The 24,757-nt window shown below is 35.0% G+C and overlaps 5 protein-coding genes across 9 annotated transcripts; 3 read left to right on the forward strand and 2 right to left on the reverse strand.

Annotated features, from left to right (window-relative positions):
• Window positions 1–2,154: 2,154 nt before the first annotated feature.
• Window positions 2,155–5,524, forward strand: LOC18027453 (probable beta-1,3-galactosyltransferase 3). 2 transcript variants are annotated; one of them, XM_006410312.2, is made up of 11 exons: window positions 2,155–2,590; window positions 3,120–3,216; window positions 3,301–3,374; window positions 3,465–3,676; window positions 3,775–3,838; window positions 3,951–4,023; window positions 4,122–4,242; window positions 4,341–4,428; window positions 4,513–4,638; window positions 4,715–4,824; window positions 5,038–5,524. In XM_006410312.2, exons 1-11 carry the CDS (start codon window positions 2,478–2,480, stop codon window positions 5,184–5,186), a joined length of 1,227 nt encoding a protein of 408 aa, XP_006410375.1. In that variant the 5' UTR covers window positions 2,155–2,477; the 3' UTR covers window positions 5,187–5,524. The 2 variants fall into 2 exon arrangements, with proteins under 2 accessions (XP_006410375.1, XP_024016880.1); XM_024161112.1 differs by having other exon boundaries at window positions 3,310–3,374.
• Window positions 5,525–5,589: 65 nt separating this feature from the next.
• On the forward strand, window positions 5,590–9,082 carry LOC18027454 (ent-kaurenoic acid oxidase 2). Of its 4 annotated transcripts, none has more exons than XM_024161110.1 (10): window positions 5,590–5,840; window positions 6,231–6,296; window positions 6,696–6,933; window positions 7,134–7,611; window positions 7,706–7,969; window positions 8,055–8,141; window positions 8,234–8,312; window positions 8,391–8,497; window positions 8,580–8,701; window positions 8,807–9,082. In XM_024161110.1, the coding sequence occupies exons 3-10, from the start codon at window positions 6,698–6,700 to the stop codon at window positions 8,901–8,903; spliced, it is 1,470 nt and encodes a 489-aa protein (XP_024016878.1). In that variant the 5' UTR covers window positions 5,590–5,840; window positions 6,231–6,296; window positions 6,696–6,697; the 3' UTR covers window positions 8,904–9,082. The 4 variants fall into 4 exon arrangements, with proteins under 4 accessions (XP_024016878.1, XP_006410376.1, XP_024016879.1 ...); XM_006410313.2 differs by having other exon boundaries at window positions 5,647–5,840; window positions 6,207–6,296; XM_024161111.1 differs by having other exon boundaries at window positions 5,647–5,840; window positions 6,231–6,264.
• Window positions 9,083–9,509: 427 nt separating this feature from the next.
• LOC18027455 (uncharacterized TPR repeat-containing protein At2g32450) lies at window positions 9,510–12,346 on the forward strand. Its single transcript, XM_006410315.2, has one exon. It carries the CDS (start codon window positions 9,791–9,793, stop codon window positions 12,191–12,193), a length of 2,403 nt encoding a protein of 800 aa, XP_006410378.1. The 5' UTR covers window positions 9,510–9,790; the 3' UTR covers window positions 12,194–12,346.
• A 1,003-nt stretch (window positions 12,347–13,349) lies between these two features.
• On the reverse strand, window positions 13,350–15,607 carry LOC18027456 (transcription factor MYB101). Its single transcript, XM_006410316.2, has 3 exons — window positions 15,223–15,607; window positions 14,033–14,918; window positions 13,350–13,834 (listed from the first exon to the last, which is right to left on the reverse strand). The coding sequence occupies exons 1-3, from the start codon at window positions 15,514–15,516 to the stop codon at window positions 13,536–13,538; spliced, it is 1,479 nt and encodes a 492-aa protein (XP_006410379.1). The 5' UTR covers window positions 15,517–15,607; the 3' UTR covers window positions 13,350–13,535.
• A 3,850-nt stretch (window positions 15,608–19,457) lies between these two features.
• Window positions 19,458–21,084, reverse strand: LOC18027457 (membrane metalloprotease ARASP, chloroplastic). The gene has a single exon (XM_006410317.2). The coding sequence runs from the start codon at window positions 20,991–20,993 to the stop codon at window positions 19,650–19,652; it is 1,344 nt and encodes a 447-aa protein (XP_006410380.1). The 5' UTR covers window positions 20,994–21,084; the 3' UTR covers window positions 19,458–19,649.
• Between the last annotated feature and the right edge of the window lie 3,673 nt (window positions 21,085–24,757).

Raw genomic sequence — 24,757 nt, forward strand, 5'->3', positions numbered from 1 at the left:
GACGCTTTAAGTCATGTGTCCTATGTTTTATACTATTATTTTTCTCTCTAAGAAATTAATATTTTTAGTCCGATAGATGGGGTAAATCATTTCATGCTATCTCAATGATTGTTTCTATGTACGGCTTCAAATGTATTCAAGTTTTTTTTTTTGTTGTTGGTTTTAAAAATGTAATCAAGTTACGTTGCATATATGTTTGCATCTTAAAATATAGACAAACAATGTATAATTTTTTTTCCTTAGTGGACTAGATCTTGAGTTTAGTAATCATCATATCCAATTTCACGCCCGTATAATATTCTATCTTGAATTTAAAATATGTCTGAAGTTTTACGAAGAGTATTAGAATTTATAACATCATTTGTTTTTTTCACAAATTCATCGAATATAATGTCGGTTTTGGCATATATATGCTGATTGTTAATTGTATAGAATCCACATTAAACTAACAAAAACGAAAGTTATAGATTTTGTTGGACGGCCTACGATCTACATTTAAAATATTGAAGCATGACCTATACAATCAACAATCAGCATATGCCAAAATCTAAAAGATGAACAAAGAATATCAAAGTCCACTAAAGGATATGAACAATCTGACCAAACATGAAAAAATAATCAGCACTAAATGTTGATGAGATGACCGAATTAGCAATGACATTTTTATTGGAGATTTAGCTTGGTATCAGATGTATATCATAATATTTCATGGCGAGAAAAATCCTACCACTGATATTTTCGTTATAAAGTTATCATATATTCATAGATATTTCGTTGTAAGATACCTATAGTTACTATAATTATTTTTTAATAATACTAAAAAACGAACTAATTTCATTTGAATTTTGCTAGATTTCTATCAAATCTCAATCTACTGAACCCAAACCAAAAAAAAAAAAAAGAACCCAAACCAAAGTCAAAGTAAAACTGAAATGCCCATCCTTAAATTATTAACTACGATCATTTTAACTTATATCCTATCCTGCCGACGTTAGTCGTAAGATGTCTAAATCAATCGTTCCGCGTCAGCTATTTGTCAAAAATAATCAAATATTAACCCTTTATCAAAAATAAGAAAAGAAAAACAACAAATAGTGGAGTATTGTTTTATCAAAAAAAAAAAAAAAGTGGAGTATTGTTTTAGTCCCGTAGAAGGTTGCAAAAGTCAATTGATGAAATATATATTGATCGAATATGGTCCCTTACTTTCTTTGTTTTTTCCTTTACTTTTTCTTTGATACCGGAATTAGGTATAACTTCCCAATTCATAGACTTCATGCTGTAAATGATATTTTGATCAATAAAAAATAAAAGGTCGTTAAATAACGAATCCTATCAATTTGTGTGCCTTATAAGATCATGTGTTATCTGCTGCAAAAAGCTGAGGACCACCATTCCTTTCTCATCAACCGCCTTCTTCTTTCATCCTTCTCCTTTAATTTAACCTCTACGTTATATAACACCACAAGGAAAAATCTCCAAAATAACATTTATAAATAAATTTTAAAGTTGTATATAAGAAAAGAGTATAGCTTCTCGCAATCTTATGATAATCGGATTATACACTAAAACGTTAAATATTACACAATAACACCAAAAAGGCGAAAGACAAATTTTGGATATATTATAGATATAGCACGAATTAGTATACATCACTATCTATTGTAGTGATCACTATCTATTGTAGTGATCAGATTTGGTGTCCTAACACCGATTTGTTAATTCTATAGTTTACTAGATATTGTCCAATCAAATGAACGTATTTTAAATACCGACAAAAAAAAAAATCACAACTATCTCAATCACATTCGCATGCCGGGTCAAAATTTGGATTTACATTTAAAGAATACGTTCTCATAGTTATATGGGAAAATCACTGTAACTTTCTCACAAAAAAAAATACATTTTTTTGCCAATAAATAGCAGAGTAAAATCAATTCATATTATTTACTTCTTGCAAAGAAAAAAAAAAAGAAAAACAATTCATTTACTGCTATTTATTATCCGTAATTATTTTCTAGGCTGGGATATAAAATGGTTTGATAGGGACAGTTTGGTCATTTCAGGAATTCTCAGCCCGAATTAGTATAAGTAAACCGGACGGTTAAGAGGTCGTTCTTATTTCTTCTTCTTCCTTCTCTTCAACGTCCCCTTCTTTTCCACTCTTACGTCCCTGCGAATATACAGACCCAGAGAGAGAGAGAAAGAGAAAGAGCCAGAATCTCTTTAACACCATCTCTCATAGAAAATAAGAAAATCTAAGAGTATCTCTTTTCTTTAAATTTCTCTCGGATCATTCGAATCTCAGATTCTGGTTTCGGAAGCTCAGAAGATTGAGCTGCTTCTCTTGTTGACTGTTTCATTTTGGGTGTGTGCCTGGTTTAGGGTTTTGATTCCTCTTATGGAGTTAATCGGCTTAAAATAGCTGTTTTGGTTTCTGGGAATCTCTGTTCTTCTGGTTTGTTGAGTGAAAAATAATGTCGACGAAGATCAAAGGAGAGCATCTTTATTCTAGAAGCTTCGTAACGAGGAAATGGACATTTCTACTTTGCTTTGCGAGTTTCTGCTTCGGGATGTTCTTCACCGATAGGTGTGATTTTATTAAAATTTTTGAATTTCCCAGCTGTTTCTGGACTGTTTGATTTTGTTCATCCTTTGTTTACATGGTGTTCTGGGTCTTATGGTTAGAATTTTTTTTTTCGGAGATTCATCGAGTCATGAATACGTTTCGTATTTTCAATGGGTTCTGATTATTTTATGCAATTGACAATAAGTTTTCATGATTTTTTGTTTTTTTTGTTTTTGTCTTCTCTTTTCTGTCTGGTTTCATCACCATTATTTGAAGCTCACTAGTTCAATTTTTGGAGCCTGATTTGTAACTCAATCCCATTAGATCCGAAAGAAGCCGGTTCTAGTCTATTTTCATGAATTCTAATGTGGTCTGCGGATTTGTACTATTCTCTCTGGTTTCTGATTTTCTTGATAAGTACCATATAAATGGAAAAGATTGAGTTTTTGATCACTCACATGATTAATCACATGATTAATGATCCACCTCTTTGAAGAAGCTACGAAACAGAAATTTGAAATCTTTGTCTTAAAAAATCTGACTGTTGCAGAATGTGGAATATTCCGGAGTCTAGAGACATGGCTCGACCTTCCGTAACAGAAGCTGAGAGGTTGAAGCTTATCTCCGAAGGCTGTGATCCGAAAACCGTGAGCTTGATGTGTTTCTGAATCCATTTCACTACTTTTGGTTTGAGTTTCTACAAGATTTCTGAGAATTGCTTTTCTTTTTAGCTCTACCAGAAAGAAGTAAAACGGGATCCACAGGCTTTGTTTGGAGAAGTTTCCAAGACTCATAACGCTATACAGTAAGATACATCTTTGAGCTGGACTGATCCAAATACATAATCTTTTAAAACTTTTCTCGGGGTTTCAAAGCGTTCTTGTTTAACTTTCAGGACATTGGATAAGACCATTTCGAACTTAGAAATGGAGTTAGCCGCAGCAAGATCAGCTCAGGAGTCTTTGATGAATGGTGCTCCTATATCTAATGATATGGTGAAGAAGCAATTACCAGGGAAAAGACGATATTTGATGGTTGTAGGGATTAATACTGCTTTTAGCAGCCGAAAGAGAAGAGATTCTGTTCGAACAACTTGGATGCCTCAAGGTTTCAACACCACTTTTTTACCTTCTCCATCTTCAAGATTGCTAATATTAATATGTTTCTTGATGGGTTTTTTTGTCTGTCGAAAATTATGCTTGTAGGTGAAAAAAGAAAGAAGTTGGAAGAAGAGAAGGGAATTATTATACGGTTTGTGATTGGTCATAGGTGAGAGTTTTAATCTTTTAGTATAATGTCAGATTACCACGTTCTTACGTAGTTAATGAGTAACATTAAGTGTTCTCTGTATATCTGATGTTGTTTGTCATTGGTTCTTTAGTGCAACAGCTGGAGGAATTCTAGACAGATCCATTGAAGCAGAGGACAGGAAGCATGGAGATTTCTTGAGATTGGTATTTCTTCTACTCGAATTGACTCGCGCTTTTGATGTCCAAAACCGTTATTACGAGTTTCTTATCTTCATTTGTGATTCCTTGATGCTTTTTAACAGGACCATGTTGAAGGATACCTCGAGTTATCAGGGAAAACAAAAACATATTTTTCTACCGCGTTTTCTATGTGGGATGCAGATTTCTACGTCAAAGTAGATGATGATGTTCATGTAAATATCGGTAAGCTCTACAATCTTATAGCAGACAATGCAAAATGTTCACTCAACATTCTCCCCAATTTCTAATGGGGTTGGATTGTTTTGTTGAAACATCCACAGCAACTCTTGGGGAAACTCTTGTTAGACACAGGAAAAAACCTCGAGTCTATATAGGCTGCATGAAGTCTGGTCCAGTCCTATCTCAAAAGTAAACTCCAATTTCTCTGTTTACTTCTTTTGAATCATTTGACCATAAAAGTCCAACTCTCATTTTTTGTTGTCTATGGAGCAGAGGAGTTAGATACCATGAGCCCGAGTATTGGAAATTTGGTGAGAACGGGAACAAGTACTTCCGTCACGCTACTGGACAGTTATACGCCATTTCAAGAGACTTGGCTTCTTACATTTCCACAAATCAGTAAGATTTGAACTCTGTTGCACTGTATTTATACCTCATTCTCCATCTAATACCTCGGTGCTACAAAATGTTTCAGGCATGTTCTCCATAAGTATGCGAATGAGGATGTAACATTGGGTGCTTGGTTTATCGGGCTTGATGTTACGCATATCGATGATAGAAGGCTATGTTGCGGCACTCCTCCTGGTATCTTCTCAATTCTATACCTTCTATATGATTGTGAAGTGGTAAATAGTGAACATTGCTAGTTCTATTCACCTTAACTACAATGTTTCCTTTAATGCTAAAACGAGAACAAAAACACTATCAAAAGTTGTAGTGACACTATAACCTTTACCAAAATCTTGATGTAAGAGGTAGTCATTAAACATTGAATCTGATATACTTGGGCGATTGCAGATTGTGAATGGAAGGCACAAGCTGGCAACATATGTGTAGCTTCATTCGACTGGACGTGTAGTGGTATCTGCAGATCCGCTGATCGTATTAAAGAGGTTCATAAGCGATGTGGTGAACCTGAAAACGCTATTTGGAAAGCCACATTTTGAGGCGGAATCCACAACATATAAATAGATCATACAAAATGGTCACGCGGAAAACACTTCTTCTTCTGCATATTCTTTATGGAACAAAGAGATATATACGTTTGTATGAATTGTATCATAGTTACTTTACTTACATAGGAGAGGACTAGAGAGAGATAAGTATGAACCTTTTGCAAGGTTGCGTTTTGCGTTTGAGAACGGTTTGCGACAAGCGTTTCCGTTTTAGTAAAAAGGAAAACCAGCCGCAGCAGCAAAGGCGCCTGCTTCTTTCTGTTTTTTCGTTGTTTTTGGAGTGAGTGTAGATTGTGGGTTTTTAAATCAATACAAACTATAACTGATTTGATTAGGCTTTGATTTTGGATAATAAATAAGATTTCAACTTTGAATAACTTCTACTTTAGACTTTCCTTCTGTCTTTTAAGATTCGAATGTTTAATATAGATCACTGTTTTTACTCTGTGGCACTGGCACACAAGTCTCACAGTTCGATGGTGGTCCGATTAGGGTTTATGTGTTTGGTGGAGGAGTAGGAGAATATGCCGGAGAAGGCAGTTCCGGCAAGTCCTGGGACTGTAGTTTTCAGTTTTGTTCTGCTCCGAAGCTCTCGACGATGTGGGAGACGAAGCTGCTGGTCTCGTTTCTTATTCGCTTAAAAGGGTCAAACTTTCTCTTTTCCTCATCTTTTAGTGATTTAGTTTAAAGTGGTGAAACTTGTGATCTGGGTTTTGTTCAAAGAGGATGATGAATTTGACGGATTTTTCTAGGTGACAAAAGAGTAATTAAAAAGTAACGCTTGAATGCAAAATCGATCCAACGAAAAATAAAGTTTTGTTTGTGATTCACGAGATATTCATTGGAGTTTTTGTGTCTTTGTTCCATTTTGGATTCTTCTGTTAAATTGTTTTCTTCTGATTTATTTTCACCGTTTTTGTGTTGGGAATGTGTGCTACTCTTTAGTTTCTTCACCACAATTTACGGTCTTTGTATTCTTCTTAACACAGTGTTTTCTTCCCCTCGTTACAGTAATCTTCCTTTCTTCGCATATAGATTGCTTTGCAAAGTTTGGATTTGGATTCAAGAGGTCTGATTCTGTGAGCTTCTACGATTTGCTTGGTATGTTGTTCATTTATGTGAATCAATATATGTAAAAATACATTAGGGTTTAGTAAATTAACTTGCTTTTCTCAAAGAAGAATATGATTAGAGAAGACGATAGAGATCTAAAATTGGAAAGGAAAGTATGGTCACCTCGCACTACATGTGAGCAGCAACCAAACAAAATAGATAGAAACAAGCGGTCGGGTTCTTTAGTTTAAAGTGTCGATTAGTATCATTCCTTGATAGACACAACAACACTGTTCCACTGTTCTAGTTGAAGTCTTTGTCCGTTTACTCCTTTTTTCAATCAGAAAGAAAAACTCCTTTTGGAGATAATATCTTACCATGGCCTCTTCAAAGTGATTTTTGTTAAAGTATCTGCTTACTCTTTCCTTCTCCTCGTTACAACTGAAGCTATGACGGAAACGGGTTCGATTCTGATGTGGTTCCCTTGGATAGTATTGGGATTGTTTGTTCTGAAATGGGTGTTGAAGAGAGTGAATGTCTGGAGATATGAGTCCAAACTTGGGGAGAAGAAACTGTATCTGCCACCAGGAGATTTGGGATGGCCTTTCATAGGCAACATGTTCTCCTTTCTTAGAGCTTTCAAAACATCTGATCCTGATTCCTTCACCCGATCCTACATCACAAGGTATATACATCGATTTTTTCTCTTCAAAAGACCTCCCAAAGTGCTTCGTTTCTGCAATAATTTTGGCTTTATTGAAGAAAATAGATTGATTGTTAGGTTCTTGATGGAAAAGTTGAGATTTCTTTTTTTTGTTCTCTCTTGCTTCTCCATATAGATGAATTGACAACTTGGACCTACTCTCTGTTTCCTCAATGATGCAGGTATGGGCGTACCGGTGTTTATAAAACACACATGTTTGGGAACCCAAGTGTGATAGTAACAACACCAGAGACTTGTCGGCGAGTTCTAACAGATGATGATTGCTTCACGACAGGCTGGCCAAAATCCACCATGAAACTCATTGGCAGGAAGTCCTTTATCGGTATATCCTTCGAAGAACACAAGCGGCTCAGGCGTTTGACCTCTACTCCTGTCAATGGCCATGAGGCTCTCTCTCTCTACATACCGTTCATTGAAGAAACTGTTATTACTGATCTAGAAAATTGGTCCAAAATGGGAGAAATCGAGTTCTTGACTCAGTTGCGTAAGCTTACATTTAGGATCATTATGTACGTATTCATGAGCAGTGAGAGTGAGCAGGTCATGGATGCATTGGAACGGGAATATACCAACCTTAACTATGGAGTTAGAGCAATGGCTATTAATATTCCTGGGTTTGCTTATCACAAAGCACTGAAGGTAAAAGACCCTTTTTTTTCTTTCTTTGTGACTTTTGGTTACCCTTATGCATATCCCTGGTGATTTGAGGATTAGTATTTTTCCATTTATACAGGCAAGGAAAAAACTTGTAGCTGCCTTTCAGTCCATAGTGACTAACCGAAGAAACCAAAGGAAGCAGGATATGTCATCCAATAAAAAAGACATGCTGGATAATCTAATAGATGCTGAAGATGAAAACGGAAGAACTTTAGATGATGAAGAAATTATAGATGTTTTGTTGATGTATCTAAATGCGGGTCATGAATCCTCTGGACACACCATTATGTGGGCTACCATTTTCCTGCAGGAACACCCTGAGATTCTAAAAAAGGCAAAGGTAAGAGAAGCTGTCTTTTTTTTTTTTTTTTCCTTTCCATTTCAGTTTACAGTCTTGAGTTGTGCTATTCGTTGTTGTACCATAGGAAGAACAAGAGAGGATTGTGAAGAAAAGAGCGCCGGGCCAGAGTTTGACTCTTAAAGAAACACGTGAAATGGAGTATCTTTCACAGGTGCTTCATTGCAACACAAGTTTCTTGGCTTTTGTAATTAGTATAATCTTTACACAATCTCTTACTGATAGCAACGAGTTTTTCTTTACCAGGTTATTGATGAGACACTTCGAGTAATAACATTCTCTCTTACGGCCTTCCGGGAAGCAAAGAGTGATGTCCAAATGAACGGTCAGTATACTCATTTACCTACATGGAACATGGTAAATCATCTTAAAACGTTTCATTGCTCATATGTTTTGTATTCAGGCTATATCATACCAAAAGGCTGGAAGGTTCTGGCTTGGTTTAGGGACGTCCATTTGGACCCTGAGACCTACCCGGATCCGAAGAAATTTGATCCTTCAAGATGGGAGGTATACAGATTGTGCAATCAAACTGTGTTTGCAGTCTCTTATATGTGAAAAGGAACTGAACATTGTCTGGTTCGTTCTACAGGGATACACACCAAAAGCAGGTACATTCCTTCCTTTTGGTTTAGGAAGCCGTCTTTGCCCAGGAAACGATCTTGCCAAGCTCGAGATTTCCATTTTTCTTCATCATTTCCTCCTCAAATATCGGTAACTCTCTCTCTTCTCTCTGTATATTATAGCTCAGCTTTCTAGTTCTCACTCTGTATTAAGCTGCAGATTCATAATGTTTTGTTTCCAATGGTGAAATCGCAGGGTGGAACGGAGCAATCCCGGTTGTCCGGTGATGTTCTTGCCACACACCAGACCCAAAGATAATTGCTTGGCAAGAATCACCAAAACGACGCCGTAATCATCTTCAAACTTGTAGGTTCTTTACCAAAATATAAGCTTCTACTCATGGTTTCCATTGTCTCTGACTCTTTTATCCAAACCGGTTCGGTTTTGAACTCGGTTTGCTAGCAAATATATGTATCCATGGTTCGAAGGATTTTCAAAAGTTAATGTTAATCATCTTTTATCGGTTTGCCAGAGTATTGGTTTGATTATTACCTAAATTAAGCATCATCACTAAAAGTATAGAAAAGGAAAGAACTTTTTTCTTCCATTTGCATTTAATAGCCAGTAATGCATCATTTTTTCTCTCATTATCTAAATGGTTCTATCAAACATCTAATACAAGTGGAGAACTGAATTCTAAAAATTTAAATACTGAATTTGTTGGTATTGACTATTGAATTATTTGTATAGTTGTACTTCTTCTCTAAATATTATGTAAGAATAAATTAATAATTAATTAAAGATAAAAGAGCAAGTAAAGCCCACACAGCACAGTACAACAACACCGTTATCTCCTGTCCACTATCTGAGTTTAGAGCAATACACAGAGACAACAAATAGACAGCTCGGACTCTTTGGACCCTTTGATTTCTTCTTAATCTTATTTTTTTTAAAAAAATATAGCAACTTTTCATTACACAGATTCGGATTAAGAACATTCATCATCAATTTATCACGATTCTCGCAACGAAGCCCCGAAATTGATCTGTCATAACTCTTGTTTTTTCCCTTTCAATCTCATGTAATTTTCCTGTTTTGGGTTTCGCTACATTGGATTCTGTAAACTCGCTTTTGCTATTCGATTTCAATATTCTGGTTGTTACTTCTTTTTGAGCCCTAATTATTTGGGGAGAGGGAAAAAGGTTGGATTTTTATTTTCTGTTATTCCCCGGTGAAAAAATGACGACCAGAGGAAGCAGATCTGAGAAAGTTAAGAGGATTTTCCAGCAATTCGATGGGAATCGTGACGGTGGATTAAACCGGCAAGAGATGTCGGCTCTCGTCGTGGCCGTGAATCCGAGGGTGAAGTTCAGCGACGAGCAGATTAGCGCGATTCTCGACGAAGTGTTTCGAACCTACGCTGAATTCATCGACGGAGACAGAGGTTTGACCTACGACGGTCTTCTCCGTACTTACGACGACGGTGCCGGAGACGTCGATCGGGATTTCGACGCTCTGGGTCTCGAATTCAACGCCGATGACACAAAGGGCTCGGAAGCTTCTTCGTCTTCGATTGCCGACGAGAGAGTCGTGGAAGCGCAGAAGCAGCAGAGAACGGCGGCTTGGGCGGTTTCGCCTAACCACGGCATCGTCTTCGACGAGACGTGGAAGCTCGTCGACGATTTGGAGATTCTTGTCAAGAGATTGAAATCGAAGCAGGAGAGAGACGGGAAACCGAAAGCCGATAACTTGGATGCGTTCTCCGACGCCGGATGGTCGAGAGAGCTTGGTCCTTCGTCGGATTTATCCGATAAGAGAGTCTTCTGGGAAGAATCAAGCCACGATTACACAGTGTTCGTCAAGGAATTAGGAGTCTTGAGGAGCAAAGCAGATGGTGCTAGATCAAAGGAAGAAGCTTTCGATGGACACATGGCGATTGGTAAGGTTTTGTATGAGCACCAATTGTTTAAAGAAGCTCTCGTTAGCTTCAAGAGAGCTTGCGAGCTGCAACCGATAGATGTGAGGCCTCATTTCAAAGCTGGGAACTGTCTCTACGCTTTGGGCAAGTGTAAAGAGTCGAAAGACGAGTTTTTGCTAGCTTTGGAAGCTGCTGAGTCAGGTGGGAATCAATGGGCTTACTTGCTTCCTCAGATTTACGTCAACCTCGGTATCTCCCTCGAAGGCGAAGGTATGGTGCTTAGTGCTTGTGAGTATTATAGAGAGGCTGCGATTCTTTGTCCAAGACATTATAGAGCCTTGAAGCTTCTAGGTAGTGCTTTGTTCGGTGTTGGAGAGTATAGAGCGGCTGTGAAAGCCTTAGAGGAAGCTATATATTTGAAACCGGATTATGCAGATGCACATTGTGATTTGGCGTCGTCGCTTCATGCTATGGGAGAGGATGAGAGAGCTATTGAGGTTTTCCAGAGAGCTATAGACTTGAAGCCTGGTCATGTCGATGCTCTTTATAACCTCGGTGGTCTTTACATGGATTTGGGAAGGTTTCAGAGAGCTTCCGAGATGTACACTCGTGTTTTAGCGGTTTGGCCTAACCATTGGAGGGCACAGCTCAACAAGGCTGTGTCTTTGTTGGGTGCTGGAGAGACCGAAGAAGCTAAAAGAGCTTTAAAGGAAGCTCTGAAAATGACTAACAGAGTTGAGTTGCACGATGCGATATCTCATCTGAAACAGTTGCAGAAGAAGAAGAAGGTCAAAAACAACGGTAATAGTGTGAATGAAGAAGCTCCGTTTATCATTGTGGAACCTTCCAAGTTCAAGACGGTAGGCGAGAAGACTACTCTGAGACCAGATTTAGCAACAGCTCTTCAGATTAGAGCCTTCCAGAGAGTTACAAGGCTGGTGAAATGCGATGTTGAAGCATTAAGTAAAGAGATGAGAGACAACGATGTCCCTGTATCTTATTCCGGCAATGGAGCTCCCACGAAATCTATAAGGAAACCAAACTTGGAAGAGATTCTCCGGCGTCTGCTTAACGTCCTGAAACCAGAAACTTTCCAAGGAGCGATCAAGGCCATAAACGAGAGAATACTCTCGGTGCTCGATGATTCAGGGTCGGGAAGAGTGGATTTAGGAATGTTCTACGCAGTGATTGCTCCTTTGTGCGGTGGCCATCCAGAGAAAAGGAAAAGAGTTGCTTTTGATGCGCTTCTTTGGAGACCTGGAAACGAAGGAAGCTCTCAGATAACAAAAGCGGATGCTGTCAAATACATGAAACTTTTGAGAGCTATCTACATACCGTCACAGGGAATGAGCGAGATGTTAGAAGTTCATGGAGAAACTGATACTTCCACGGTAACATTCAACCAGTTTCTTGTGATGTACGATGATTCAGAGTGGGGTTTTGGTATCATGTCGACTGTTGTTAAACTCGAAACAAGAGACAGGAATAGACATGGTAACCAGGTTTGCTCGGTTTGTCGGTACCCGATCATTGGATCTCGGTTTAAGGAAGTGAAAACCGGGTTTAGCCTTTGTAACCAGTGTTATAGCGAAGGGAAGGTTCCTCCAGCGTTTAAACAGCAGGAGGAATATAAGTTCAGAGAATATGGGAGTGAAGTGGAAGCCATGAAAGCTAAGTGTGTTTGTTTTTCAAAGCAGTCTCATAAAAAACCGATAGCCACTTGAAAAATAACCCAAAAGGTTTTTTTTTTTGTGTGATCTTCTTCTTGTTCATTAATTTGTAGTTTTTTTTTGTTTGTTTCTATATTAATTTGTTTAAGTTGTGTGTATACTACTACTTTTGATGAAGTGTTCGTTGGTGAGCAGCTATTATTATAACTTTTTTTTGTTGTACTCTAAAATTGATTTTTTTGATTATTTTTTCAGATTGCTATGATTTTGTCAACGGTCGTGAATGGTATACTATACTGTATCCATATTTTTAAATGTCATTTCTAACATTCCAGGCTTGGCCGAGTATTCCAATGGCAAATCAATTTGATCAAAGAAGTGTAGTGTGCATGATGTCAGAGAACTCAGATAAGGTGCAAGTATATAAAGGTTATGTAAAAAAACATTCATCGACTAGTTGCAATATATATTATTTATCTTCATTTCTATTTTTCTTTCTTGAGGTACCGAAATTTAAGGAGCTTATTTCTTGGAAGAGTGTGGAATAATTTGCAGATGACATAAGCCAATGGCAGTGTATGCAAGTAGTCCGCTCCTTACCCAATCACATTACTCCTCCCTGAATTTCTACTCTATAAGCTCTTCCTTATTCAACTCTTCCTAGCGTGTGTAATATTCTTCTTCGCAAAAATCTAATCCTATGGCGTTTATTGTCCCGGTTAATTCTAGTTTTAGATCCTCAAAATGTAGTTTTTTAGGTGGTACACTACTTGGGTTTAGCACCAGTAATCCACTAGTGTTAATTGATTGTGACATACATGGTAATTAACTAAAAGTCTAAAACAAACCAATCAGTAAGCAATAAATCTAAACTATCAAATCCAAAATCAGAATTCGTCCTCAAATTAATATTTTAGTGAAAGAAACTATCAGTGTTTTTGTCCTCTGGAGAATATGTTATAAACGTTCACGTCTATCTTCCACTTGGAAAACTAATGATCAATTTTCATACTATGCATGTGTATTTACAATTGATTCAACAAAAAAAAAAATTGGACTTAGAATATCCAAATATTTTTTTGTAACATTTCATTTTCAGCTACAAATTCGATTTTTGTGTGTGTCATCCTTGCATAAAATTGATTGAATATGACATGAGTTAACAAACAGAAAACTAGAAAGCTCAGTCTCATCTCATTTAAATTTCTCATTTCTCTTTTGATTTTTGGCCCCTTGAAAACATGTACTAACATAAAGTTCATAGCACATCTTAAACTGAACAACTTAAAACAAGATTTTACACAAACAGAGCCAAATCAAGCTCACAATTAGCTCTCTCTCTTTTGTTTCTCCAAAGACCAAAGAAATGATTTTGCTCATGAGGGGTGGTTCCAAATTAGCGAATTCTAGGCATGTTGCCCCAATAGCATGACCCCAACGAGGCCATAGGATCCACACCGGACGAAGGTTGGGCCTTGTATGGTTCCATCTTGTTGTTGTTAACTTGATGGTTTCCGACAAAGATTCCGGTCGGTGAGGCTTCCGTTTGAATTTCTGTCGTCCGGTACCAATCAGGTAATGGTGTTGTCGAAGGGAAGTTGTTGAGAAGGCTCATCAATATGTCGTCATCATCATCCACCGTTGCCTTCACCATCGTTGGCTCATTGTACTGTTTGTAATGATTAGGGTTTGTTTCTGTTCATTCAACAAATATTAAACACTAGTTAAGATGAAAGAGTAAATTAGGCAAAGACAAATCCAATATATATTTCTTCGATATTACCAAAGATCCATACTCTGATTACTGTTTTCTTAAACTCAATATATAAATTAATGGTTAAACTAAATTATGAATATTGAAAAAAAGGTTTTAACAAAATCATAAGTTCTTACCGAATGATGATTGATGAGAAGAGTTTAGATGATCCATTAACCGATTCTCAAACTTCATCTTCACTGTCTTGTCTTGATCTTCACGTAGATCATTTGGAGAAACCCTAACGTCCTTGAAGATTCCTGCTCGAGACAAGGCTTGAGACTCCTCCAAGAGGGCGTCAAGCAATCCACTGTTGCTGCTAGCAGGTGGATCAAGATTGACACCATTTTCAAGAATGGTATTAGAAGTGAGCGAATGGGTCGGTGTTTGGTATGAAGGAAGCTCTAGGACGGGATTGTCTAGTCCTAAAGGGAAAGAACTCGGTCTCATGATCTGATCATGATGATCCCCCATAAGCAATGAACTATAACTCATAGCATCAATGTCATTGATCTTGTTGGTATTGTTTGTGTCAAAACTCTCGGAGATGAGCTCAAGAAGTTGGTTGGGGTTGCACAACTCATTAGACGATGAGGATGATGACAAAGGAAGAGAGAAACCAAACTGGTTATTTTCGTTCTGATGATCAAGGCTATTGTTGTAATTAAGAGAGAACATTTGAAAATTCATTGGAGAGTCCGGGATCTGGTTTAGGACTGGATTAGTAGAGATTAAGGGATCTAAACACAGCCTTTTTGGAGGTTGAGAAGACGAAGAAGAGAATGAAGAAGAGGATGATGAAGTATTGGAAGAATTAGTGTATTGAAGGTGATTATTATGATGGTCTTGGTTTTGGAATTGAAAGGAATTAAACTCAAACTCAAACTCATCATCATCATCATCATGATCATTTCGTTGATGATGCTGAATCTCTTGAGGGTATAAAGGCAAACCCGCTCGTTGTCTTCTCTTCATCCTCGTGTTCCAATAGTTCTTGATCTCGTTGTCTGTTCGTCCAGGTAACTACAATATCAAAAAAAAAAATTATAAAAAACAATCAAACAAAAACATTAGAGATTATTTAAATCCAAAAAAAAAAAATAGAGATGCAAGATTAATTATGCCAAGAGATAGAGAGAGAGAGATTCAAAACACATTGAAACATGCAATTTATGTGTTTAACTAGAAAAATCTAATTCCATAAAAAAAAATTAAAGCTCTTGAATTGAAGAAACCAATAAGAAGATTAGAAAAAAAAAATTTTATTTTTATTTTTTAAATGAAGAAAAAAAAAGTTAAGAGTTGTGTAATGAAGGAAAAAAAAAACCTGAGAAGCCATACGAGCCCATTTGTTTCCCAGCTTAGCGTGAAGCTCGATGATGATCTTTTCTTCATCAGGACTAAAAGATCCTTTCTTCAGATTTGGCCGGAGATGATTGGCCCACCGTAGACGGCAGCTTTTTCCACACCGGAGCAAGCCTGAGTTTTTCTGCACCGCGTTCCAATTACCTTCGCCGTGTTTCTTCACGTACTCCGTCAAGATCGCATCCTCCGTCGCCGTCCACGGCCCTTTCTTCAACCCTCTCGCCTCCGTCGCCGTCATCTCTCCAACACCGTCCATATCCTTCTGATGAAGACGGCGACCCTCCGATCAAGGAGGAAAAAGAGGAGATTTTTTTCTTCTTTTCTCTCTGTTTACTTGATATATACGATGTTTGTATATGTGTATATATTTGTATATATAAGTATTTTTGTGTGTTATGAATTAGATATATAGAGAGAGGAAGAAAGGATGAATTTTCTTTTTGGGGTGTGTTTGGTGTATATTTGGAAGTGATATAATTTTTTTTTTGGTATTATTACGTAATAATTTGTTGTTATTACGTGCTTTATTTAAACTTTAATGGCTTCTTTGTCTCTTTCTTCGTCTCTTTGGTCTTTCCTTATAGAGAAGACAGAGAGGTTTTAAGAATTTATAGAATGAGTTTGATGAGAGAGGATAGTTGTCTGTCTTCAGACCAATTCGAGATAAAAAAGAGATTGTGATATGATAATGATGAAAAGTTTTTAATTTCTAGATATTAAAAAAGTTTATAATTTCTCTTTTTTAAAAAATAAAATAAATTACCACCTCTTCTGTCTCAAATCTCATATATTCCAATCTCTAAATTGTGTTTATAAGTCGTCATCAATAATCCATAGTTATTAGTCAAAGCCGTTTATTGATGTTAACACAGAATCTAAATGAAAATGACTTGTTCCACCCATTAATCAACTTTTACGAAACATAGACAAACACTCGAATTATGTATGACCTAGCTATAAACATTAAGGAAAATGAGAGAGAGATTAAAATGATGTATTTCTAATTTATATAACTATTTTTTATTTTTTTTTAAGGAGAGGAGTGAGCTTCTTTCACGGCCGCGCATTGCATGCCTAATGGAATGGGACGTTCTCTTCAAAGACGCGTTTTTCTCTTATTTTACTTGTCTTCCTCCTTTTCTTTTTCCCCCACGCCTTTTCTGTCTTTCTTCTCGCTCTATTTTTTTTTCTTTTTAATGTAATGATTCATTACTATCTTTTTTTTAGGATAGAGGAAAATAAAGATAAATCAAAAGTCATTTTATGCGATATTTCATCCAAAATTACGTTGGCATGATCACTTTTCATATGGGCACATTTTTATCATAGGAGTTTGAGTCTTCTAAGCAATTACTTCTTCTCCAAAGTGTCGAATTGTGTCAAATTGTATTAGAACACTCCTCCTCAAATATTTCTAATTTTTTCATTAAAACTCTATTAAAAGTATTTTTTTTTACCAGCTATTAAGAGATAATTAGGATAATTTTATTTATTTATTTTATCGTACATATGTAACTTAAAATACTCTAAAATGTCAAATTCTATTAAAATACTCCTTTTCAAAGATTCATAATTTTTTTTTATTAAAACTCTGTTAAAAGGTAATATTTGCCAGCTATTAAGAGATAATTACTATAATTTTACTCATTAAAACTCAAAGATTCGTAAACTTTTTTAAAAAGAAAATATAATTACCGGTGAATGCATTTAACTGTTTATGATTTATATATTATCTAAATGTTACACAATTCTTTTTTAGAGCAAATATGCCGGCAACGTGTCAAATTGTATTAAAACATTCCGGTTCAAGGATTTGTTTGCCAGCTATTAAGAGGTAATTAAGGTAATTTTATTTAATTTTCTATTTTTGTCGTATTCGTAAGTAATTCACACGTTCAACGCGTCTGACTACTTTATTTTTATTAGCGTTGAATGCATTTAAATTTTTATAAATTAGAAATTATCTAAATGTTCTTGACCAAAAAAAAAAGAAATGATCTAAATATTCTTGACCAAAAAAAAAGAAATGATCTAAATGTTCTTGACCATAAAAAAAAAAGAAATGATCTAAATGTTCTTGACCAAAAAAAAAATGATCTAAATGTTACACGCTGTAGTTGATAAAAAAAATATTTAGGTTAAAATTGTATGGCAATATCAAAATATCTGTCAAAATTTTTTGAAATATATCTAAAAATGGTTGAATGGAAAAAAAATTTCTTTTTTAAAAATAATTTAGTTTTGAAACACTATTGCTTGGCAAATTTTGTTTGGCTACATTGAAAAATCCGCCTATAAATTTTTAGAAAAAGAAATTTTAAATAATTTTACATGCAATGCAGTGTTGGTCTATTTTTAAATAATTTGAAGATTGAAATTGTGATTGAAATATTTATATGAAGTTAAAAATCTGTAATCAAATGATAAAGTCTCAGAACATTGAGAGAACGATATATAAATTAAAAAAAAACAAATTTAAAAGTTGCGAATGAACATAAACTGATTTATATTTGAAAATAATTTGAATGTTACACATAGTGATGAAAACAAAATATTTTTACATCAAAAAACTCTTTTTAAGTTTCTTTTTAAAAAAATAATGCTAAATGCACTTAAACTGTTTTTTATTTGAAAATGATTTTAATGTTAAATAAATTTATTGGTGAAAATATTTTTAAAATAATGTCTAATAACATTATATAGGGTTGACTACATATTTTTTTGATATAATTTGAATGTGATGGCAAATCCTTTACATTTAAAATAGAAACTGTTAAAAATATATGTAATAAATAATATTTATAATAGAGAAGTTCAAACCTATTACATTGATTTTGTAGGACATGTTATGATTTAGACTTTTTTTATTAAAGGGCTTGCTTGAATTAATAATAAGGCTTACAACAAGGGAATGAGATGAAACCATTCATCTCAAAATAAAAGCTACTTAATAAATAAGGAGGATGAAGAAGGAGTGAGAGAGGGAACCTATGAAAACCAAAGTTTTTTACAGAGGAACAAAAGACCTTAACCAGCAGAGGGTTATGATTTAGACCTGTAAAACTTAAATTGGAATTTTGTTTTTTGTTTTTTTTTTTTGAGAAATAAATTGGACTTTAGTTGATGTTTTGTTCTTTCCTATACCAGTTGAACTATCACTAACTAAAGTTTCTATTTGGGGAAGACTTGATACACACCAGTAAAAACTCAGAGTGTGGTTAATTAGATGTAACTCAATTACGAACTGTGTCAGTAGACTTGATTAAAATAAGAAAAAACAGGACGGGGAACTAGTAATAGTTTCAAGATTTGACCTATTAACTATTTTGAATATTATATTTAAAATAATATGGATTTTTTTCTTTGTTCAAAAATATACATTTTTAAAAATACAGTACATATTGTTGTAACTTGTCATCCAGTTCCCTCATTCATTGGATCATTCACATTAGTTTGAGAGAGCGTACCTTTAATATTACTTTCCATATGTATCTACGTTCATTTGACCATATTACTATATTTGACGCAAAAGTACTCTATATATTTTCGTCATTGTGTTTTCATTATTTCAAAATCTAAAAGCTCTAGCGTTTGTACAAATTTAGAAGACGTTGCTTGCTGATTTTACGTGGTTAATTAGATCTACTGGTCAAAACGTCGTTGTCCCCTTCACGTGAGTCGGTCCTAAGATACTAAAGATGAAGCAAAATTTTGGGCCTCTATTTAAAAAGGTTTTGAATTGAAAAAATATATGCAGAAGGGAGATGGAGTTCCCTATGGGACTTATTCTCTTTTGTTTCAGAAAAAAAAAATCTGAATTTAAAACTCCCTAGCAAACTCTCAAGTCTCAAGATCAAGAGCAATGCTCAAATGCAGAAGGGAGATGGAGTTCGAGAGACAGAAGGGAACACGAGCTTAAAAGAATTAGCTGCCTTACTATAAACTGTAAATGACACTATAGTTGGATTATAGATAAGTATTTAACGTAGCATCTCCCCTTGTACAAAATGCTTACTAACTAACGTTATTAATCCACCAATACATCTATCTAAAGGTAACTTTGAGATGCAAACCAGGTATCATCTTAACGAGTTCAAGACCAATCCGTAATCAGTTTATACTCGGTAACACTTTATCGAGCTCACACTGAAAACCCGGTAAGACCACAACAATTTCGATGATTTTCTTTACAAAAACAAAAACAAAACATCTTTTATAGTGGATAACAGAGTAGAGAGATATTACATGGATATGTACCATCAATTCATCACCATGTATTTGTATTTGGAACCAATTTTTGTTTTTTTGTATCTAAAACTCTCGACATCTTCACACTAAAGTTTCTCTCTTCCTTAAATCAAAACACTTTTCTTTCAGCAAAAGAGATAACTACAACATTTCCTTGATGAAATCAAGGCTAAGTGTATCCTTGACAATGAGAAACAATCCAAGGAATATCACAAGCATGATACCTGAAGACATAATCCCTTGTTCCACCTCTACAGGAAGCTTCCTCCCTCCTCTAACCGCTTCCAATAATATCAAAGCCAATGTCCCACCGTCAAGAGCCGGTAATGGCAAGAGATTGATCACCGCAAGGTTGATATTCAGCAACGCAGCGAACTGGTAAAGACCGTCGATGTTCGATCTCGCCACTTCTGCTCCCACTGCAATGATTGCCACAGGACCTGCTACTTTACTTGCTGTCTGAGAGAAGTTGAAGAACGTTTGTTTAAGACCGTCCAATACATTAGTCGATAGCCCCATAAACTCCTTCCCTGCAAACCTAAATGCTTCAGGGATGTTCCTCGGCTTCACCTTAGTGAATCTAACATTTGGAGATAGCTGAACACCGATCTTCCCCGTCCCATCAAAGTTCTTATCCGGTGTGACCTGAATATCGAGATCTTTGTTCCCTCTCTCGATTCTAAACAAGACATTACTCTTTGGGTTTCTTTTGACAATGTCAACGACCTTAGAGACAGCGTCAGGGCCGGTTTTAGAGAGTTCAGTGCCGTCCACTGAGAGGATAACGTCGCCGGAAAGCAACCCATCACGGTAAGCAGCAGAAAAGGTTTTAACTTCGGGAACAAGAACACCAGGAAACGCTTCTTGTACAGGCAAACCAACGGATAACACTTGGACAAAGATTATAGCGTAAGCGAAGATCACATTGGCGATGATTCCAGCTGAAACTACAATCGATCTATCTAGAGTCGGTCTGTTCTTAAGGAGATTCTCATCGTCTATTGGGATCTCACTATCGGGATCGTTATCAGGGAAACCAACGAAGCCACCTAGAGGAAAAGCCCTAAGCGAGTACTCGACGTTGTTGAAATCGAACTTAGCAAGAATCGGACCAAACCCAATTGCGAATTTACTCACATGGATCCCTTGAAGAGAAGCAGCGAGGAAATGACCCGATTCGTGGACGACGATGATCGCGGTGAGAACAGCAGTAGCTTCTAGAACTGATTCGAAGCTTCCTAAATCAATCCCGGGGAGAGCTCTCGACCTGAAATCGATCCGTTCTCCATCTGGGAACCTCTTGTTTCCGAACGAAACCTTGTTCTTGAGGCTCTGGTTCGATAAAGTAGGGAGACTGGGAAAAAGATAAGATTTTGAGAGATGGGTTTTGGATCGCCGAGGGAAATATGATGTGGGATTGTTGAGATTGGAGAGGAAGTAAGGATTCCGGTGAGAAATTGGAGAGGAAGAGATGTTTAATAGCATGTTTTCGTGAGGACTGGAGGAGATTGAAGGGGTGTACGGTGAAGTGGTATGATTGGAGCCATTGATCAGAGTAAGATAATGAGTAAACAGAGTCGTGCTTTGGCTTTTCTGTGTTTATGTGGATGGGATTCATTTGAACAACACACACACCAAAATCTCTACACCAAAAGTTTTTAAAAATATAGTTGTGGATGGGCTTTATAACAGAAATAGAACTCATATTATTGGGCTTTAGGGCCTTAATATAGTTGGGTTGGGGGTCGATGATACGAAACCTGATACATACGTTGCATTTTGGAAGAACAATGAAATTGACTACTATTTAGTGAATCAATCAACACTTCTGTTTTTCCTAACCCGCGAGGAAAAAAAGGAGTGGAGGAGATGAATAAATTAAATTATCCAGGAGAATAAACCCCACACAATCAAGGATGAGTGATCTACTAAAAATTACGTATAAATGAGTACAAAACACGGAGAAAATTTGCATAACGATTAGCCGATTAGCATGAATGGTAAATAGTATTTATGAGCCTTCCGGAATAGCATATTTTGGAGGAGGGTGAAACCAACAGGCTGGGCCGAGAGAATGAGTGGAGAGATCCATGGACGATGATAGTCAGGGCGTCACATCATTGTTGTTGGTCACTTCATTCACTTTGGTAGCTAATTTTGCTTTACTATAACGAACCGTTTTTTATTATTTGGACAAAAGATTGGTAAAGTGAAATAGAGTTGCACACATATGTATGTGAATTAATCCATAACTATCATAACTCACAAGTCTGACTCTGTGTTAATTGAGTTTGTGTGAGAGTGTGAGTACTCACATTCCATGAATCATGTACAAATATACAATAGTAAAACTTAATCATTGAATATATATACTCAAATATTGAGAATAAATGAAAACTTCTCAGGTTTACATAGAAACACGTAGCTCGTCGTAGATTGACATCAAAGCAATAATGTATGTGTTTTGCAGTTAAGTTGAATAGAGAGAGGGACAATGCATGTTTAAGGTTTGGTCCCCTTTGATAATCTCTTTGTCTCTATTTCGTCACTATTAGCAAGTCGACATTTAAGTTTTGAGAGATTAGACAGACTAAACCAACAAATTAATCTCCAGACCTGCGCCACATTTGATGCCATGAAATTATATCTCCAGACCTGGGCCACATTTATAATACGTGGAGTCCAATAATTATTTAGAAGCAAGCTGTTTAGACCGATCTCCCTCCTCAAATCGTTAAATAACATCACATTCTCAAGAACATGTATATCTCTTGGTTCGGTTTCATTCAAAATTCTTCATCTCCACCGTGACAAGTATATATTCCTTCACATTATTGATTTACACTATGTTCTCTTCTGACTATAGGAAAGCCGTATTCGTTCACAAGTTACTAAATATGTTATTTTTATTTGCCGTAACGTAACTGATGATTAATATTATGCTATTTCATAATTGACTATCATTTATTCCATGAATGCCAAAATATTCATCGCAAAACGTATTGCTTTGCAATTGCCAATGACCCTGTTGGTTTTATTTTTCACAAACTTACACGACAACAACCGAGATTCGCACTGTTTGTGTTGGGATCGACCTAGACCACCTAAAAAGAAAAGATGCCTTTCTCGGAGGAACTTTACGTCTCCAATATATGTATATGTATATAACGTCGTATGTAACGTCGATTGATATATGCGGATGAGATATTCTACGAAAAATACTGTCACGAGTCACGACTAAAAACCAGGTTTTATTATTGTCCAGTTTCCACGCTCCCTGAGTCTGACGTCTATTTACCTCACGGGTCACAAGTCACGAGTCACGACCTATAGAATATAGATTGCAGATCCAACGGCTTTAAAATGTCAAGGACACCCAAACAGTGTAACCAGGGTGAAAAGGACATAATACAAGAACTACGTATATATATAACACAGCGGATCCATGACTGATCAGCGGCTATTCACGGGATGTATGGGAGAAATAGGGTTACATATATTTCGTGACCCTTCTTTTTTCGGACGAAAAGTGACTTTATTTCATAGACTATTTCAGTGTTTTGTTGTGTTTATTAATTAGTCATATTATGATACAATTAATGATTTAATTAGAATAACATATTGATTTATGATTTATATAATATTGTTTTATGTGCTTATAAAAATCTGTTAGATTAATTTGTTAATCTATTAGATTGTACTATGACATATTTAAAGTTCAATTCGCTAGTATGCGTGTGTCAATTATATAAACAATAAAAAAAAAACGTCAAGACATCCATTAACCTCACTAATCGATATACAGTTGAACCTCTATAAATTAATACTCGATAAATTAATAATCACTATAAATTAATAAATATTGCTGGTCCCAAGTCGGACCAATGTAAAAATTCATCAAATTCGATAAAATAATAAGATAATAATTTTTTTTTGAAATCCTTATGTAAATATATGATCCCAACAGAAACATAAATTAATAATTATATAAATTTATGCAAATATATGTAAATTTAATATTTTAAAGTATGACTAATGTATTTGTTTTTAGTTAAACTTGAAATCTCATTGGTTCTCATCTCTCTAATTATTATATCAGTAGTTTTTATTGCTGTTTTACTATATATATTTAAAATTTGTGATGATTTTTTGATGTGATAATTGATTTTCTTACATGTAAATATTTTTAAATGTATTGTAGTGTTATCTTCAATTTTATCATCAATAATACTGATAGTAGCCATAGCTTTTTTTATAAATTTTAAACTTATGAACATATATATTTTTATATGGAAATCCAATATGGTGAAAAACTATTTTATTGTGATAGTTATGGTTTTGAATCATAATTTATATTATGAGATTTGTTCAAATTTTAAAATATAACATTATTCTAAATAAAATTTTTAAAAAATTATATGTGGAAAGCAATTTTTTCTATAAATTAATAATTATTAATTTATAGATAAATTAATATCACGATAAATTAATAAAATATTATGGTTCTAACATTATTAATTTATAGAAGTTTTACTGTATATGTCTAACAAACACATATTCTTTCTCGCTACACCATCATGTAAGCTGCTCAATAACGTTTATAACTGAAAATAATATGTCAACTAGGAGGATTTAACCCGCACATTGTGCAGAATAATATTTTTTCAAATCTTTTTAGTTAAATTAAAATTAATGACAAAAATATTTTAACATAAAATATAAATAAATAAAATTAGTAGTAATTAAATAACAATACATGTATAAATATTACACAACCAATATTTACTTGTAAATAAATCATCGAATAAGACTTTGAGCTAGTTTTATTATGCGGTTTAATTATTAATAATTTTTAAATTTAATAGTGATATAATGTTAAAGTATATATACTTATACGCATATTAACATGGATTAGAATATATATATATATATATATATTAAAAATAAGAATTCAATTGTGAATATTATATTTGAGATCAAACTATCATTTTTAGTTAGTGAATTCTATAATATGTGTTAATAATGATTATATATACGATTGTGAAAGTGGATAAATCCGTCTACTTAATCTATTTTACAATTTACTAAAAAAAATTTTCGACCAATCCGTAAAAGTAATGAATTAATATCTGAAAATGATACTAATTAATTATGAAAATATAAATAAAATATTGCAAAAATTTAAATAGATTTTTTTATATATATAGATTGATTATTATTTAAAATAATAGAATATATTTTAATATTTT

The sequence above is a fragment of the Eutrema salsugineum genome, unplaced genomic scaffold (genome assembly GCF_000478725.1).
Source record: "Eutrema salsugineum unplaced genomic scaffold, Eutsalg1_0 scaffold_10, whole genome shotgun sequence".
Lineage (NCBI taxonomy): Eukaryota > Viridiplantae > Streptophyta > Magnoliopsida > Brassicales > Brassicaceae > Eutrema > Eutrema salsugineum.